Below are 20,355 nucleotides of genomic sequence, written 5' to 3' on the forward strand. Positions count from 1 at the left end.
TGTAAAGTGTTGGTCCCATGTTTCTTGAGCTGAAATAAAAGATCCCAGAAATGTTCCGTGTGAACAAAAAGCTTATTTCTCTCAAATTTTGCGCACAAATTAGTTTACGTCCCTGTTAGTGAGCATTTCTCCTTATCCAGGATAATCCATCCACCTGACAGGTGTGGCATATCAAGAAACTGATCAAACGGCTTGTGCTGGGGACAATAAAAGGCCACTCTAAAATGTGCAGTTTTGTCACACAGCACAATGCCACAGATATCTCAAGTTTTGAGGGAGTGTGGAATTGGCATGCTGACTGCAGGAATGTCCACCAGAGCTGTTGCCAGAGAATGTAATGTTCATTTCTCTACCATAAGCAACCTCCAACGTCATTTTAGAGAATTTGGCAATACGTCAAAGCGGCCTCACAACCGCAGAGCACGTGTAACCACGCCAGCCCAGGACCTCCTAATCTGGCTTCTTCACCTGCGGGATCGTCTGAGACCAGAGACCCGGACAACTGATGAAACTGGGGGTTTGCACAACCAAATCATTTCTGCACAAACTCAGAAACCGTCTCAGGGAAGCTCATCTGGGTGCTTGTCGTTCTCACCAGGGTCTTGACCTGAATGCAGTTAGTTCAGTGTCGTAATCAACGTCAGTGGGCAAATGCTCACCTTCGATGGCCACTGGCATGCTGGAGACGTGTGATCTTCATGGATGAATCCCGGTTTCAACAATGAACATAATTGCATTTTATCGATGGCAAATTGAATGCACAGAGATACAGTGACGAGATCCTGAGGCTCATTGTCGTGCCATTCATCCGCCACCATCACCTCATGTTTCCGCATGATAAAGTCACGGCCCCATGTCGCAAGGATCTGTACATAATTCCTGGAAGCTGAAAATGTCCCAGTTCTTTTATGGCCTGCATACTCACCAGACATGTCACCCGTTGAGCATGTTTAGAATGCTCTGGATCGACGTGTACAACAGCATGTTCCAGTTCCTGCCAATATCCAACAACTTCGTACAGCCATTGAAGGGGAGTGGGACAACATTCCACAGGCCACAATCAACAGCCTGATCAACTATGCGAAGGAGATTTCTCGCTGCATGAGGCAAATGGTGGTCACAGCAGATACAGACTGTTTTTCTGATCCACACCCCTACCTTTTTTTAAGGTATCTGTGACCAACAGATGCATGCATATCTGTATTCCCAGTCATGTGAAATCCATAGATTAGGGCCTAATGAATTTATTTCAATTGACTGATTTCCTTATATGAACTGTAACTCAGTAAAATCTTTGAAATTGTTGCATGTTGCGTTTATATTTTTGTTCAATGTAGTAACTGGAGACACCAGTTAGTCCTCTCACTCAAACCCTTTTAGTTTTTTTTCTTATGTTCCACCTACCCAAAATTTGTAGCATGTTACTGAATATATCCAGAATATTTTCAGATTTCATAATGAGCAAATGCGGCGAAAAGTACAGTAAATGTAAAATGCACATAAAATCAACAGTGTAATGTTTGGATTTCGTCTTGTCAGGTGAACTGTTGTGTCCTCACCTTTGGTCTAATAATTGTCCCATAATCACCTACAATGTTCCCTTTCAATTGCTACCATGGTTACGCACATGCTTTTCATATTTCTTCTGTAAGAAACATTTCAATTTAGACCTATCCATATAGGCCAGTTCCCACAAGTGTAAAGGTTTAAACCTTTGTGAGACCTTCCTCGATGGAGGCCAAAATGTTACTGGAGGCTTAAATCTTAAATAGAACTTAATTGAATGAGATTAACCCTATCTCTGTTAATGATCCGTGTGTGTGTGTGTGCAGATTGTCCTTACCGAAATGTACTCCGATGGCTTTCACCGCTCCTTCTGTGACGATGATGACGACCTTGAGATCATTCAAGAGAGCGACTCCGTATTTGCCTTTGAAACACCTGAGTTGTTTAGACCAGAGCAGATCCGGTCTCAGCGAGGTTTGACTTCATGTTATGATTCCCCCGTAAATCAGTTTAGCTCTGGGCCGTATTAGGGCGGTATGAGTCTAGATTAGATTACAAATGGATTTAGCAATTGGATTTAATAGGAAATCATGTTTCATCTGGATGTGATTACCTATGTTCACCCTCACTGCATATGCGTGTACAGTATCTTTTGGACCCAGGAAATGTATCCCAATAAGAACTGGGTATACAGATATGCCTCCCTATGCCAGAATCCAAGATATGGCGCAGGTTAACAGCCTTATTCAACAAACTTGCATCTCACTGACCTGTAGCAGGCTTTGATCTTTGTTTCATTAAACCTTACGATAATGTGACCGCAACCGCAGCTTGGGTAGTTTCGATTTAGAACTCAAAAGTTTGTTCATATAGTGCTGTGAATACATTTACAGTATATACTGCAATGTGTTGCAGGAAGTCCCCATGCTAATCTGAATCAGAACAACTTGAAGTATGGGACAGACAACAACAGGCTACAGGTGTCAACAAAAATGGAAGAGTCAGTGACTCCCCCTCCGAGCCCCAATAAGATCAGCGGGGCTGACAAGATCATTCTGCTGGTGTGTAACAGAGCCTGTGCTGGACAGCAGGGACGCAGGTACACAAAGCAACTCCTCAAGATTTCAACATGAAACATTCCAGTTTAATGTGGTGAAGCAAAGTAGCACCAGGAAAATATGATCTCAAGGAACATGTTCATACAGTGGAGATGAAAACTAATTTGATATAGTTATGATGGATGTGGAAAATCTTGTTCTTCACCTTGTCTATGACGATTCTAGGTTCGGTCATCCGTTTGTGCTGTATCTGGAGCGGACTGTCACCTGGGACATTCTGCAGAAGGAGATCCTGGAGAAGATGCGTCACCTTTTGCGTCCTGGGGTCTTTGTCCAGGTAGGTGCAGGTTATCCACACAGACACTCATTCAACACAGGCACACACACATGTACACGGTGTAACTAAACGTATTTGCCGTCCCTCAGGTTGGGCCCTTCAGTTTGCGTGTAGTGGGGGTGGTTGGAATCACGTATCTCTTACCTCAAGAGGAGCAACCACTGTGCCACCCCTCTGTGGAGAGGTAATGTCACCCAGCGCCACCAGAGGGCGCTTGTCTCTCACTGATAGAGGACAGGTAGCAAGAGTTAGTTTAGCAAGTGTTCAACCTTTCAGCGTGTTTAGCCTTTTGTTGAACCCTTCCGTGGTTTTTCACACGTGTTAAACCGTCTGCGTTGTTGTTCGATATGTAGCGTACCCTGTTTTCCACATCGAGCTGTCATAGGTCTCAGAGATAACGTTGCGTTGATTTCCTATTTATCCAACGTTTGTCTGCAGAGCGTACAAATCTTGTGGGCCAGGAGGTCCCCCACATGTCAAGATTGTGGTGGAATGGGACAAAGAGACAAAAGACTAGTAAGTGTAATGAGACACACAAAAAAAAAAAATGCTGAGAGGGAAAGACACTCACCTCTCATCATGATCCAGTGCACACATTTAGCATTGACTGGCAGTCACTCATACGGTGAGAAAAATAGTTTTGCTCTTTGAAGAGAATGTGAATGTGAATTCAAAGCAATTGTTGTGACTGAGGTGTCAGACGTTTCCCTAGTTTCTGTTTGTCAACACATTTCGAATAGAACTGTTCATGGTTTCCTTTGAAGCTTGTTGTGCGACCTCGGTGTGAACTGTGCATTTTGTTGTGTCTGGCTGCAGTCTGTTCAAACGCACCGAGGACGAGTACATCCCAGATGCTGAGAGTGTACGTCAACAGAAAGACGGACATCTGCAGCCTCAGATGTGCTCCCTCGCCCAGTGCTTTCAGCTCTACACCAAAGAGGAACAGGTACCGTGTGTACCCGTGCCTGTGTGTGTGTGTGTGTGTGTGTGTTTGTGTTTGTGTGTTTGAGAGCTCTGCTCTGTGTGTTTCAGCTTGCTCCAGACGATGCCTGGCGCTGCCCACATTGCAAGCAGCTACAGCAGGGCAGCATCAAGTTGAGCCTCTGGACCCTGCCTGACATCCTCATACTGCACCTCAAACGCTTCAGACAAGTACAGTACACTACAGACCACTACACTATACATCAACATCATTCATACAACTACATAATCAAAGTGTATAAGCTCAGTTAGCATTATATTACCCCAGGAATAAACTCAAAACAGTATTTAATTCCAAGTACATGTGTATCGATCGTATTACTAGTGTATGTCAACACTAATATTATGTTAATTTTTACAAGCTCAGTCAGCATTGTACACTCAACCAATCTGCATAGTAAGCATTCCACCCTCAACTAACATCATCAAATTTGTTGCTGTTGTGCGTGTGTGTATGGTGTCTTCTTAGGACGGAGACCGAAGGATGAAGATGCAGAACATGGTGAAGTTTCCTCTGATCGGGATGGACATGGCGCCCCATATGGTCAAGCGGAGCCAGAGCAGCTGGAGTCTGCCCTCGCACTGGTCACCATGGAGACGACCTTACGGGATGGGCCGCGACCCCGAGGACTACCTGTATGACCTGTACGCTGTGTGTAACCACCACGGGACAATGGCGGGAGGTCATTACACAGGTTAGCGAACAACACACGTATGGACACACACTCTAATATGTTCCTGCAGCAGTAGGGCTATAAATTGACAGGGTTGCTGGCTCAAATCCCAATGGGTTTACAATGCTGGTCTGCCTTTGAGAAAGCCACTTACTCCATGTACAGTACCAGTCAAAAGTTTGGACACACTTACTCATTCAAGGGTTTTTCTATGTTTTGACTATTTTCTACATTGTGGAATAATATTGAAGACATCAAAACTATGAAATAACACATATGGAATCATGTGGTAATCAAAAAAGTGTTAAACAAATCAAAATACATTTTAGATTTTAGATTATTCAAAGTAGCCACCCTTTGCATTGATGACAGCTTTGCACACTCTTGGCATTCTCTCAACCAGCTTCTTAGAAGAATCTGAAATATATAATATATCTTGATTTGTTTAACATTTTTTTGGTTACTACATGATTCCATATGTGTTATTTTATAGTTTTTATTCTACAATGTAGAAAATGGTAAGAATAAAGAAAAGCCCTTGAATGAGTAGGTGTGTCCAAACCTTTGACTGGCATCCATTTCCCTGCTCTTTTTTTAGAAACTCAAATAATTCAAATCCACTGAATTATCCAGTTAACATGATAATTGACTCTTTATCCCATCCGTATTATGTCCTCTTCTGCAGCTCACTGTAAAAACTCCATCGATGGCATGTGGTACTGCTTTGACGACAGCGATGTCCAAGCCATATCTGACGATGAAGTCTGCAAGCAGAACGCCTACATACTGTTTTATCAAAGACGGGCCACCATCCCGTCATGGTCTGCTAACAGCTCCGTTGCAGGTAAGAATATATGCATTTGTTATTTAAAAACGATTTAATTCATAATTCAAATCAAATCAAATTGTATTTGTCACGAATACAACAAGTGTAGACCTTACAGTGAAATGCTTACTTACAAGCCCTAACCAACAATGCCGTTTAAAAATAAATTACCAAAAAATCACCTAATAAAAAAAATTACATAAGAAATAAAAGTAACAAATAATTCAAGAGCAACAGTAAAATAACAACAATGCGGCTATATACAGGGGGTACCGGTACAGAGTCAATGTGCGGGGGCACCATTCCATAATTCTATGGGATGCAACGTTTTTCAAACAACAAGATGCAACAATGTCATAGATAGTCTGGAGCCCTGAACTAACTTTTCCCCCTGGTGGCACTGGTGCCACTAACTTTTTCACATGTTTGCAACAACCCTTGATTTGGTCGCATCAAAAACAATGAATGGCGTCACGCAATAGCAAAATGAGTAATCATCATGTTCATTTATAGTGCTTTATTAATAAGTGTATTAAACTACAGAAAAAATGTAACTCCCACAGCCAAGTTAAAGGGACGCTAAATGCGGCTAAACGGCTGTAGTCTGGAGCCATGTAGTAGAATACCTGGGTCTTATTTAGTTTTTGCCTCACATCCAATCTCCCTGTAGATGTCATGTCCTCCCCGACTGAGACACGTGATTTAAAATCATAGACATATACATATGTGCACATATAAATGTTTTTATACTGTATGTCTAATATATACATTTATGATGTGTATATACAGTTGAAGTCGGAAGTTTACATACACTTAGGTTGGAGTCGTTAAAACCTGTTTTTCAAACACTCCACACATTTCTTGTTAACACACTATAGTTTTGGCAAGTCGGTTAGGACATCTACTTTGTGCATGACACAAGTGCATGACACAAGATTATTTCACTTAAGGACATAGACTTTGTCACAATTCCAGTGGGTCAGAAGTTTACATACACTAAGTTGACTGTGCCTTTAAACAGCTTGGAAAATTCCCGAAAATGATGTCATGGCTTTAGAAGCTTCTGAAAGGCTAATTGACATTATTTGAGTCAATTGGAGGTGTACCTGTGGATGTATTTCAAGGCCTACCTTCAAACTCAGTGCCTCTTTGCTTGACATCAAGCAAAGTAAACCTCCACAAGTCTGATTCATCCTTGGGAGCAATTTCCAAATGCCTGAAGGTACCACGTTCATCTGTACGAATAATAGTACACAAGTATAAACACCATGGGACCACACAGACGTCATACCGCTCAGGAAGGAGACGCGTTCTGTCTCCTAGAGATGAACATACCTTGGTGCGAAAAGTGCAAATCAATCCCAGAACAACAGCAAAGGACCTTGTGAAGATGCTGGAGGAAACAGGTACAAAGTATCTATATCCACAGTAAAACGAGTCCTATATCGACATAACCTGAAAGTCCGCTCAGCAAGGAAGAAGCCACTGCTACAAAACCGCCATAAAAAGCCAGACTACGGTTTGCAACTGCACATGGGGACAAAGATCGTACTTTTTGGAGAAATGTCCTCTGGTCTGATGAAACAAAAGTAGAACTGTTTGGCCATAATGACCATCGTTATGTTCGGAGGAAAAATTGGAACGCTTGCAAGCCGAAGAACACCATCCCATCCGTGAAGCATGGGGGTGGCAGCATCATGTTGTGGGAGTGCTTTGCTGCAGGAGACACGGTGCACTTCACAAAACAGATGGCATCATGAGGCAGGAGAATTATGTGGATATATTGAAGCAACATCTCAAGACATCAGTCAGGAAGTTAAAGCTTGGTCGCAAATGGGTCTTCCAAATGGACAATGACTCCAAGCATACTTCCAAAGTTGTGGCAAAATGGCTTAAGGACAACAAAGTCAAGCTGTTAGAGTGGCTAGCACAAAGCCCTGACCTCAATCCTATAGAACATTTGTGGGCAGAACTGAAAAATCATGTGCGAGCAAGGAGGCCTACAAACCTGACTCAGTTACACCAGCTCTGTCAGGAGAAATGGGCCAAAATTCACCCAACTTATTGTGGGAAGCTTGTGGAATGCTACCCGAAACGTTTGACCCAAGTTTAACAATTTAAAGGCAATTCTACCAAATACTAATTGAGTGTATGTAAACTTCTGACCCACTGGGAATGTGATGAAATAAATAAAAGCTGAAATAAATCATTCTCTCCACTATTATTCTGACATTTCACATTCTTAAAATAAAGTGGTGATTCTAACTGACCTAAGACAGGGAATTTTTACTAAGATTAAATGTCAGGAATTGTGAAAAACTAAGTTTAAATGTATTTGGCTAAGGTGTATGTAAACTTGCGACTTCAACTGTATACATACAGTATATGTCCTTTGTTTACCCGTCCCAGGTTCGACCAGCTCGTCTCTGTGTGAACACTGGATCAGCAGGTTGATAGGGAGTCGTCCTCCCAGCCAGGCCTCATCTGGCTCCTCCAGACGCACTTCGCTGGCCTCCCTCTCGGAGTCGGCCGAGTTCACTGGGGAACGCAGCGAAGACGATGGTGAGAAACAGCCTCTCATGCATATTTGTCAAGATGTTGTATTTCCGCTATATCAAATATGTTTGCACGATGATAGTACTTGGAACTAACCTAAAATTGCCTTATACTGTATATATATTAGCCTACTTTCAGTTGGTTTTGCAAAGCTGAACAATCTGTATCATTCTGTAATATAATGATATAATATCAGACTTTACTAGCTTGAAACCCACTGATAAAAGAGGTGATGAACATGCACTCAGTCTATTTCACTCCACACCAACGCTTTAGTTGTACATCTCTGTCCCCTTCTGTTGAGAAGGCTTCTCTACCCGCCCGGCGGTGCGGAGTATCCAGAGGCAGACCTTCTCCTCGCGCTCCAACATGGCCAGCCCTCTGGCCCTCAGCGAGAACGGCTCAAAGCCCTCCTGGTCCCTCTCCACCAAGCTCCATCTGCGCTCCAACTCTCCCTCGCGCTTCTCCCTGGAGTCCCACTCCTCCTCGCCCACCCTTGAGAGGATAGGCGAGGCGGTTGATGACAAGGTCTCCACCTCCTGCTTTAGCGGCTCGGCGAAACCCGAGGTAAGGGCTGGAGGTAAGACGCCCCTGGTGGTGGAGGGTAATGCAGGTGCTAAAAGGCTCTTGGAGCAGGTGCACTCCAAGGCCATTCCCCAGGCTGAGCTGAGGAGCTCCAGCCCGGCAGGGGGTAAAAGTAACGTGGCTACAGTCGTGGAGCCAGGCAGCCCGGGTCAAGGAGCAATCGCTAAGGAGCCTAAACAACGAGGAGCAGGGGGAGAGGAGGGCGCTGGGGCGAGGAGAAACTCTGCAAAGACTGTTGAGTCCGAGAAGAGCCCCAAGAAGCACCCAACCACCCCCTCACCGTCCCCTTCCCACACCTCCTCTGTGACCCACGGATTTTCACCTTCTCGAACCCAAGCCAAGAGCGTGGCGGCCACAGTGTCCAACCCCAAAGAAAAAAGCGAGGGTGCTGTCAAAAAAACCAGCAAGACCTCCTTAGCCAAAACAGCCACCCCCACGAAAAAGGAGCCGTTGCAGACTCCAGAAACACTTCACCCTGAAACAGCAAAGCAAAGGAAGGGAGGCTCCCCCAGGTCCCAGAGTTCCTCGGCACACCCACCGAGGAAGACGTCGCCCAGAGGAACGGTGGAGAGGAGCTCCGCATCAGCGAGAACCAGAGCAGCTGAGAGGAGCGCCAGTCGGGAGACGTCGCGGACCACCTCAGTGTCAGAGAGGGGGGTGAACCACGGTGGTCCCTCCTCCAGGGCCAGTGGTGTGTCCCGGGGAGGAGAAGTGTGTGCCACTGGCCGGGGCGAAGGTAGGGCGGGGCGAGGGGCGGAGAGCAGGGCTGGGGGGAGGAGCACCAGCAGCAGCTCCTCCATGACCAGCCTGCGATCGTCCAGTGTGAGCGTGGCACCGGCAGCGGCCTCAGCAGCGCCGCCCAGGGGACCTCGTAGGAACAGCAAGACAGAGGAAAAGGGACTCAACTTCTTCAAGAGTGCCCTGAGGCAGAAAGAGACACGCAGGTCCACGGACGGGGGAAAGCCAACCACGACGGCCAAAGCAGGGACAGGCGAGGCTAAAGGCAACTCAGAAGAAGGGGCTGGGGAGGAGACTGGAGAAGTGGCGGGGAATGGAGCAGCCAAGAGGGCCCAGCAGGGGAACCCAGAGGCCCAGATGAACACACCCTCGGTCAAAGACAAGGAATCCTCCAAGACGTCCAACCCAGCCAAGCACTCTATACTGTCCTCCGCCAAGTCCAAGTCCTCCGGAGCAGAGACAGGTGGAGTGGAGAAAGCCTCTGCCAACGGGAAAAAACCTCCTGAAAAGAGGTTGCCGCCATCCCGAAAGATCCCCATCAATTCTTCACGAACCACCCAGAAGTCCAAGTGAAATATCTTTGGGGACCCAGAATAATCGTTGAAGTGAAGCTCCAAGGTGTCTCAAAGATTGAACTACATCTCCTCTTTGGGAGCGACTTTCAGAAAAGCACCTCTGGCTTTTCATTGGCCCCAGATGATTGCAAGCTGCCATACATGACAATCTGTCCCTGTCCACTTTATTATATAGTAATGGATTGAAACAAAGCACTTTGTATGGATTGCGTTGTTAATTCTTTTTTTGAAAAATGATTTTAATCAAATGGATTATTATATGAACTGCACATGTAATGACATTTTTACCTGGTTCTTTAGCATACTTTGACAAGGTTCGTCTTGGGCAGACGTCGAAAGGAACTTGTGTAGCGAGCAAGTACATTTGCTAAGCAGTGTAAGGATGAGAAACCCTGTAAATCACACAATAGATCACACATGGAATACTACTCAGTCACCAGATGTAGTTAACGAGCAGTGTTTTACATCTCTGACTTCTTTGTACTTTTAAAACTTCTGGGTCCACTTTCAAATAGTTCAAAACATTCCACACCAGGCAGAGCATCTAAATATATGGAGTTATGAAACAAACGCCAATACCTATCATAATCCCAGTTAATAGCTAATTAGATACAGTATAGGTCAGTGGTAATGTATGTCAAATCTCATATTAAGAGCTATCAATGCAGGTACATTTGTAATCCCAAATTCACTGGTATTAGTTGTCCAGTACTGATAATCCCAGTTTGAGCAACTCTAATTCCAGATATACATAATGAATAATCCCAGTCTAACAACTCTTGGTTTTCATTTTACTTAAACTCCCAGTATGATAACATAATCCCAATTTAACATTAGTGATTGTGCAACAACATTTTGCCAGCCTATGTAGGACATTACATGTATCCAGGACTAGAGGTGTGTGTATACCTGCCAATAGCATTAAAGGGACCCATTAGAAATATACAAGGAAGGTGACATCGCTCAATGATTTTGGAAGGTTGGGACTGTGGTTCTTCACTCTCCCTTTGGCGTTCCTGATTTGGAATAGTAGTGACATCATAGTGTGACATAATAGCCCCCCAGAGTGCCCGAACAACTCCACTCACCTCTGCCCCCGACTGGTGACCAGTGTCACTGCGGGTGGTCAAGGCCTTACAGGGGACCACATTCAGACTGCCAGACATCTCGAAACATTCCTTAAGACGAACACAGGGTCGATGTGAGAGAAAAAAAGACACACTCAAGGCCATCAAAGACATTGCTAAAGACAATACATGGGGACGTCTTTATAAGATCACCATATATGGTGCGTTTGGATCCGCTCTATCCTTTTTCTGTTTTTCTCCGTGTCATCACAGCTTGTGCCTGTGCACATTTTGGCTTATGCGCTACCAAGCAGATTTCCCGCGTAGAATGCACTGACTTAGATTCAGAAAAGTGATCGTCATGATGAAATGTATGACAGCAATCTTTGCATGAAATTGCTTATGCATGCATTAAACTATGCAAGCAACACTTGCTAATGTCCACACAAGTAATACTGCTACTTTTGGATGTGTATATATTTCTAACTGTATATTTTTCCAAATGCCTGCATCAGAGAGCATGTTTAGGCATCATTCAATGCTTTATTTGCACATTTTCTTCAGAGTATAATACTTTTTATTTTATTTTTATGAATTGTAGGTATTGCTCCTTCACCTTAAAGTAAACCAACTCACTTGCGAATTAATGATTTCTGTATTGTATTCATTTGACTCATGTTTGATTCCAAACAATTTAAGGGACACGCTACCCCATAGACCTCTGCAACCAAACATCTAATAACTAAATATAAGAAATACATTTGGAYACAACTAGTATGATTGTGAAATGCCACTTTGTCATGGTTTGAAAGTAGGTACTTTTCAGATGGTTTTAGTGACTGAATCCCCAACTAGTTTATATAATTCATTCATTCAAATAGCCAAAGACAATACACAAGATTATTTTCAGTGGAATACTTTATGAACCTGCTGTCTAAATTCTGGCTGTAACTATAATCTCCCAGATGTTTTTCAAAGTGAGATGATACAGTAAAGGGCGATACAGGGGTGACCTTTATCAGCATTACCTCTGCAACCACACTGCCTTCTGTTGCCTTGTTCAAAATCGCCCATCCCAAGGAATACCCTTAAAATATCACATATACACTGAGTGTACAGAACATTAGGAACACCTTCCTAATATTGAGTTGCACCTCCCTTTGCCTTCAGAACAGCCTCAATTCGTCGGGGCATGGACTCTACAAGGTTTCGAAAGTGTCCCACAGGGATGCTGGCCCATGTTGACTCCAATGCTTCCAACAGTTGTGTCAAGTTGGTGGAATGTCCATTGGGGGGTGGACCATTCTTGATACACACAGGAAACTGTTGAGAGTGAAAACCCTAGCAGAGTTGCGGTTCTTGACACACTCAAACTGTTGTGCCTGGCACCTACTACCATACTCCGTTCAAAGGCACTTCAATCTTTTGTCTTACCCYTTCACCCTCTGAATGGCACACATACACAATCCATGTCTCAATTGTCTCAACACTTAAAAATCCTTCTTTAACCTGTCGCCTCCCCTTCATCGACACTGATTTAAGTGGATTTAACAGGTGACATCAATAAGGGATCATAGCMTTCACCTGATCAGTCTATATCACTGAAAGAGCAGGTGCTCCTAATGTTTTGATATATTTGATAGATTATATTAAATTMAATATCTGCAGATTTCAACTATTGTAAGACGTATCTTTTTTTTCAACCTCGCGATTAGCTGTTGAAATTCTGATATCTTCCCCTTCCCATCCTTGAGTACAATGGTAATGGTGATTTTAAGTAGGGAGGCTGTTTTGCTCTGGAGCACTAGCCTTGGTGGTCTACATACAGTACAACAGAAAACAACAGAAAAGCTTCAAATCATATCATGATTATGTTCAAGTGGAATGGGACTTCAATAGAGTAAAAGGTCAAATGTAAGTCATTATTTATTTTCGGCAAGCGCATGAGTGTCACATTTTTTTTTTTACTAACATTTTTTTAAGTATGCACTTTTAATGACTCAATTCTTCATATTTTTTAAGGATTCATTACTTCAAAGGGAGAAAGCAATGTTTGTATATGCCATTGGTTTAGCAATGCAACAACAAAAAGATGTCATATAATAAAAATAATTGTTCATTTTATATTGCTTTGAATGGATTTAGTTTTGTTTGTTTGTTTATCATTACAGTTCTGGTTTCATCCACTTGGTGGAGCAAACATTTTCCATTACTCCAAATTCTACTGCATGCCAGTTGATGACTTGGAAATAAAGTAACCACAAAACCGAATTTGCCCTTAAAATCTAACTTTGAGTGAATCTCCCTTTATCATGACATATCATTCTGTCCAATCTAATGTTGTCACTGAGGGGGATGACAGTTGGTGTATTAAACTACAGAGGCATCATTTATTTATAGCTGATTGAATTATGGATATATTAGTTTTGCCCAAGGCTGGGGGGTTATTAGGAGTTAATACACCCTCTTTGTCTCTTTTCCCCTGTAATTTTCATCTATTTCAGGAATSTTTTTTGTGCTCTCTGTTTCCACTTATTCCTCTCTCGGAGGGAGAAAGGTGATGAAATCCAACCTTCAGATMAAATTGCTTATCGGGGCTACAACTAGGTCTATTTTTCCACCACAGTCTCGCTGCCTAGGAAACATCAAATATCATTATACTCTATCAATATCATTGCTGATCTACCAAATTGGAATAGCGAAACAAATAACTAAATAAGAAAGAAAAAAAAAATAGATAAATATATATGGGAAAAATATGCAAATAAATAAGATGAATAAACAAATAAATAATGAGTAGTATACATATAACCACGTCTCTGTTATCTCTCTACACAGATAATATTCTTTGGTGGGGCGGTGACAGTAAAACCAGCAAGCTTAAAAAGCAAACCAGATGTTTRCTCTGAAATCAGAAATATGAGCCACAGCAGCCAAGTTCTTCTAATGCCGAATCAGTAATCTGTTGCCAATTGTGTGAGATCTAAGGGAACCCTATTAGCGATACCTAAGGAGAAGAGTTGTCGACTTTTTATCTTGATGTAACACCTGAACAATGACAATATCTCGCTTGTCTTCTGAACATAATGCGTTTAGTGTGTTGATTGAYGTCTAGGAATGCTTTCCCTGGGTTATTGGCCCGCAAATTCTAGACAGGCAATCTCATTTTATTGATCAGTCTTCTCCGGGTGTCCCCTGGGGCCGACTTTAATCCTTGATACTGCTGTTGAGAGACTCCATTTTAAGACACTCTCGATGGATATAACTCCTGGAACGTTATTAGGGTGGGGAATAAAGACGGCTAGAGGTGGAACAGGCTCTTGATTAGCGCCTACGCACTTGTACCAAGATGCATTTCACTCTCTTGTGAGAAAGGCATGAGTTTGTAAGGAGGCTGCCTGGATGCTGGTGAATTTGTAAAATAAGGTTTATTTGGTCCTACATGTATGTATGTATGTATGTATGTATGTATGTATGTATGTATGTATGTATGTATGTATGTATGTATGTATGTATGTATGTATGTATGTATGTATGTATGTATGTATGTATGTATGTATGTAAGTATGCAGGAAGCCTTTCCTCTTTACATTTATCCTTATGCCTCTCTCTCTAGGTCATTGATCAAGCGTACATCTACTGGCAACAGGATATTGTGCATACCGTTGTAACAGTAGGCCTATGTCAGGGATGTTCAACTCGGGTTCTCAATTTACTGTTGAGAGTTAGAATAATAGAATACACAAGGTGCAATTTCGAAATTTGATTGTGCATCAGCTGTCACTCAATTAGTCCATGTCAGCTAATTTGTTTTAGATTGGTCAATTKGTCTAGGGGCCAGCTATCTAAACTTGTACACAGAACAAAAATATAACCGCAACATGTAAAGTGTTGGATCCATGTTTCATGAGCAGAAATAAAAGACCATAGACATTTTCCAGATGCACAAAAYGCTTATTTCTCTGTAATTTTGTGCACATATTTGTTTACATTCCGAGTGAGCATTTCTCCTTTGCCAAGATAATGCATCCACCTGATAGGTGTGGCATATCAAGAAGCTGATTAAACAGCATGATCGTTGTGCTAGGGACAATAAAAGGCCACTCTAAAATGTGAAGTTTTGTCACACAACACAATGCCACAGATGTCTCAAGTTGAGGGAGCATGCAATTGGCATTCTGACTGCAGGAATGTCCACTAGAGCTGTTGCCATAAKATTTTATGTTCATTTCTCTACCATAAGCCGCCTCTAATGTCATTTTAGAGAATTTGGTAGTACGTCCAACTGGCCTCAATTCCGCAGACCACGTGTATGGCGTCATGGAGGCAAGCGGTTTTCTGACGTCAATGTTGTGAACAGAGTTCCCCATYGTGGCGGTGGGTTATGGTATGGGCAGGCATTTMCTACGGACAACGAACACAATTGCATTTTATCGATGGCAATTTGAATGCACAAAAATATCGTGACGAGATCCTGAGGCCCATTGTGAGGTCCATTTTTCTTTTACGGTGGCCCCTCATGATGAGTTCTGTTTTTTTGTGGCCCCCACGCCCATCAAAGTTGCCCATCCCTAGCCTATATAACACAGCACACACACATACTATATTATCAACTGTGACACAAKAGCGGTAGGCCTGATCACCGACAACGACGAGACAGCCTATAGGGAGGAGATCAGAGACCTGACCGTGTGGTGTCAAGGACAACAACCTCTCCCTCAACAGTGATTCAAGACAAAGGAGCATGATTGTGGACTAAGGAAAAGGACCGAGCACGCCCCCATTCTCATCGATGGGGCTGTAGAGGAGCAGGTTGGAACTTCAAGTTCCTTGGCGTCCACATCACCAACAAACTAACATGGTCCAAGCACACCAATTCAGTTGTGAAGAAGCGCACAACAATACCTATTCCCCCTCAGGAGACTGAAAAGATTTTGGCATGGATCCTCAAAAGGTTCTACAGATGCACAATCGATAGCATCCTGACGGTTGCATCACTGCCATGGTATGGCAACTGCTCGGCCTCCGACCGCGAGGCACTACAGAGGGTAGGTGCGTAAGGCCCAGTACATCACCGGGGCCAAGCATCCTACCATCCAGGACCTCTATACCAGACGGTGTCAGAGGAAGCCCCTAAAGATTGTCAAGACTCCAGCCACCCTAGTCATAGACTGTTCTCTCTGCTACCGCACGGCAAGCCGTACCGGAGCGCCAAGATCTAGGTCCAAGAGGCTTCTAAAAAGCTTCTACCCCCAAGCCATAAGACTCCTGAACTTCTAATCAAATGGCTACCCAGACTATTATGATTGCCACCCCCGTCTTCTACGCTGCTGCTACTCTCTGTTATTATCTATGCATAGTCACTTTAATAACGTTACCTACATGTACATATTAGCTTCGATTACCTAGACTAAGCGGTGCCCCCGCACATTGACTCTGTACCGGTACGCCCTGTATATAGCCTCGCTATTGTTATTTTACTGATGCTCTTTAGTATTCGTTACTTTTATATTTTTATATTTTTTTAGGTATTATCTTAACTGCATTTTGGTTAAGGGCTTGTAAGTAAGCATTTCACTGTAAGGTCTACACCATAGGCGGAAATCCCGGGGGGACGGGGGGGACACGACCCCCCCATCTTGGGAAAAATATGATTTGTCCCCCCAATATATCGCTGTAAACATAACTATGTTAATTTCAATATATTAATAATACGCAATGAAAAGCACTTGTGCGTATTAGACACTTAATAGCGCGTTAAGTTTCAAAAGAGGCGACCCCCCCCGCCCTTTGCCTCACAACATGTTGATCCACTGCCAGTTCTTTAGCTGGCAAGGTAATAGAGGTTCGTAACTACTGTCCAAAAGGACATGTAGTAACTGACGTGAGGTTAATCCAGTCAATCCATAGCAGGTCCATAGCAATGTTATTATTATTTTTATGTTGGCAGGGTTCACACACTAGCTGAATTTGCAGAGACTAGCGCGCAAACTAAAGCAAACATTAACTATCAAGCTAGCAGTACCTATTCCATTTATGTGCGTCGTCAAAAGATGGATCTTTGCTATCATCAGTTTATTCCAAGATCAGCATGCAGCTGTAGTGCTTCGACGTCCCTGTGATAAGGTTAGCGATAAACTGAAGTCCAAACTAAACAGAAACAGAACTACACTCTCTTCTACCATTGTCTTAAATATATATAATGGTCTCGTTGCAAAAGATAAATTGTCGCTAGTGAACCTTTTTTTATTTTATTTATTTAACCTTTATTTAACCAGGTAGCAAAGTTATAGCAAACACACAGAAATGGAATTGGTGCTCGCTAGCTCTAAAATTCAGCTATTGGTTGGAAGCCAGCCCAATATGAAACAAACTATTTAAAAATACAAAAGGTTGCAGCATGTGTTGTGTAAATGTGCGTGTGTGCAGCTAGCCAGCCAGCCAGCCAGGTAGAAAAAATGGCGAACATTTAGAAGAAAGGACGGACATCAAGAGATTTTGTCAGCTACACCAAAACGCATAGTAAGACTCTAGTATCCTAATATCTCAAAGACTAGTTGATAAAATGTTCATAAGAAGAAAGTGAAATGCTAATGGAAATGTTTCACAATGATGCCATTAGGCAGAGCAGGCAACAGATGGCACACAGACAGTCAGAGCTGGGGACAGATATGCAGGGACAGACTGGCAGACAGGGAGTCTCAGGGAAGTTTGTTGAGTCTTTGTTTGGCAACATTATGAAAGGTTCTCAATTTTTTTGACTTGTAAAATAGGGACATAATTGGAAAATGCCATGGATACCCCCACTCTCAACTTAAACTGGTGACTAAACTAAGATTTGTTTACGGCAATGGTATTGCTGTTGTGATTAATTGTGTAGTTTTGGGTACCGGTAGTTAGGAGTACGGCAACACCTTATTTATTTTCTAGGAGACAGACTGAGTCAGTTAGGGTGTGAAAGGGAAAAAGAGCCAGGAGAGAGACTTCAGGACAGTGTCACAGCCACGGCAGGACCAAGCGTCCCTTGTTGCCAGCAGCACAGTATAGGGGACAGTGGCACAGCATTGTCCAGTTACCACAGTGATGGCCACAAAACCATATCAGCCACACCCACAATTTATAGAACCGCAAACTCTTCACAGAGTGTTGACGTTTTCAAGAGAGATGGTTTCGCGATTCCCCTGGCTACATTATAATCCATCAATAAAAGGAGTGTTGTGTTTTCACTGTAGCCAAGGGTTTTCAAGCCAGCCATCTTTTGGCCAAAGAGCTGTGCTGCCTTCATTAGTGCAGGATTTAGGAACTGGAGAAAGCCATTGAAAAATTCACAGCACATCAAAATTGCCAAACCCACCCCACTTTGTACATTGTAACAGCACACCAGCTTAAATCCAATCAGTGTCCAGTTATGTCAGCGCGTGGGGTAAACAGCAGGATGACGCAAGGCATTGCTTGATGAAAATTGTTAGTTCGGTGCGGCATGTAGTAAGACAGGGACAAAGCCTTTAGAGGCCACACGGATGACAGTGGGAAATTTATACCAGATTTTGAAACTTAGGCAGAAGAGGATATCCCTTTTATGAAGTGGTTAACAGAGCGTACCACAATGTACACAGGCCCCAAGCACAGAATGAAATCTGAAACATCATGGCAATAGTCATTCGAGGCATTGCAGCTGAGATTAGGTCTCTTCCGATTGTACAATTTTCATTAATGTTGATGGTACTCAAGATGTCTCTGGTGCTGAACAGGAGAATGTCTGTCTGCGTTATGTTGACCATGACCATGTCCTCACAAGGAGTTTATTGGGCTATACAGGGTGCGGAGACAACAGGGCGAGGGCATTGCGAAAGTGCCAACTGATGTGTTTTGAGGAAACCCGCAAACATATGCTCGGGTCTTTGTGTCAGTAGTGTGTATAGCAGTTTCTCAACCTTTTTGGGGTACTGGAACCCCTGCATATTTTGAGGCAAGGCAGGCAAGGTTTTGAGCGGTCCTCAGGGACCTCCACCCCCTCTATATATATGTTAAACTTACTGGAAACCTTGTGGTACTGACTACATTCATTCCACTTTTTTATTTCACGGACCCCTTGCAATTAGTCCATGGACCCCTGTTTGAGAACCCATGGTGAATTGATAGTTGTTCTTTTGTTTAGTAGTTTTCAGTACACTTACAAATGATTTATTTCATGTTATTTATTTAAAATTGCTACTTGTGGCGACATACTTGTCCATAGCTGCTGTTTGAAGAGTTGAGACACTGACTGAAGGATATTTTGTTTGATTTATTTGGGTTTTTCTTGAAGTAGTTATTTTGCTTTTAGAACTGTACTTATTTTAAGCTTTTGTGTCTTGCAAAGATATTGTAAAACTCAGGCCAGGTGCACATATTTAATGACTATATAAATGTATCAGAAAAAGTCAAATTAAAAGGTCAATTCAATACGGAGACCAACTTTGTGATGGTTCTCAATGGAGATTCTTTTAGATGTGATCACACCATGTTCATTGTATTTATGAAACTACACCCATACAGTGTACAGTACCATTGTCCTACTGACCTTTCTTGATATTGCTGGTTGTAAGTACGAATACCTGGCATACATACTGGACTTGTAAGGAGCACTGCTATAACTATTATTAGTAGTAGAATTATAATGATTTAAACATTTGAACAAGTGGGAAAACCTTCAGTTAACTACTGTACCTATCAATTATCCAGTTGTAGAATTATGGTCCTCAATATACATTTAACAACGTATGCTATGTGTTACAGCACTACTTTTGGTGTCCCCCTCAGGAATTGCTCTTGAGAAAATTAATGTAATTGTCCCTCCAAGGTTGATCTCAGATTTTCGCCCTGGTCTACACCTGTTGTATTCGGCGCATGTGACAAAAAAATTTGATTTGAGAGAGGGAAACTCTAAGATCAATGTAATTTGTGCCATCATAAATACATTTGTGTTCTGAAAAAGTTTTTTGGTAACACTTCATTTTAAGGGGTCCTTATTACAGTGTAATTATACTGTAACAAGCACTGTAGTTCATTGTAATAATTTAAGATATATATAATTTTTTAACAACTGAAATATCACATTTGCATAAGTATTCAAACCCGTTACTCAGTACTTTGTTGAAGGCCTTTGGCAGCAATTACAGCCTTGCGTCTTCTTGGGTATGACGCTACAATTGGCACACCTGTATTTGGGAGTTTCTCCAATTCTTCTCTGCAGATCCTCTCAAGCTCTGTAGGTTGGATGGGAAGCGTCGCTGCACAGCTATTTTTAGGTCTCTTCAGAGATGTTTGATCGGGTTCATGCCGGGCTCTGGCTGGGCCACTCAAGGACATTCAGAGACTTGTCCCAAAACCACTCCTGCGTTGTCTTGGCTGTGTGCTTAGGGTCGTTGTCCTGTTGGAAGGTGAACCMTTGCCCCAGTCTGAGTTCCTGA

At 42.8% G+C, this 20,355-nt stretch overlaps 1 protein-coding gene across 1 annotated transcript in view; it reads left to right on the plus strand.

Moving 5' to 3' along the window:
* LOC111978566 (ubiquitin carboxyl-terminal hydrolase 31) overlaps positions 1-13,164 on the plus strand; it is a 28,513-nt gene extending 15,349 nt beyond the window's left edge. Inside the window, exons 6-16 of the mRNA XM_024008680.2 lie at positions 1,833-1,980; positions 2,422-2,605; positions 2,790-2,901; positions 2,991-3,085; positions 3,340-3,417; positions 3,718-3,847; positions 3,934-4,053; positions 4,352-4,577; positions 5,242-5,400; positions 7,792-7,944; positions 8,246-13,164. Of these exons, the coding sequence (XP_023864448.1) occupies positions 1,833-1,980; positions 2,422-2,605; positions 2,790-2,901; positions 2,991-3,085; positions 3,340-3,417; positions 3,718-3,847; positions 3,934-4,053; positions 4,352-4,577; positions 5,242-5,400; positions 7,792-7,944; positions 8,246-9,834 (2,994 nt within the window). The 3' untranslated portion in view covers positions 9,835-13,164. The remainder of the gene's footprint in view (positions 1-1,832; positions 1,981-2,421; positions 2,606-2,789; positions 2,902-2,990; positions 3,086-3,339; positions 3,418-3,717; positions 3,848-3,933; positions 4,054-4,351; positions 4,578-5,241; positions 5,401-7,791; positions 7,945-8,245) is intronic.
* Positions 13,165-20,355: the final 7,191 nt, after the last annotated feature.

Source organism: Salvelinus sp. IW2-2015, linkage group LG18 (genome assembly GCF_002910315.2).
Source record: "Salvelinus sp. IW2-2015 linkage group LG18, ASM291031v2, whole genome shotgun sequence".
Taxonomy (NCBI): domain Eukaryota; kingdom Metazoa; phylum Chordata; class Actinopteri; order Salmoniformes; family Salmonidae; genus Salvelinus; species Salvelinus sp. IW2-2015.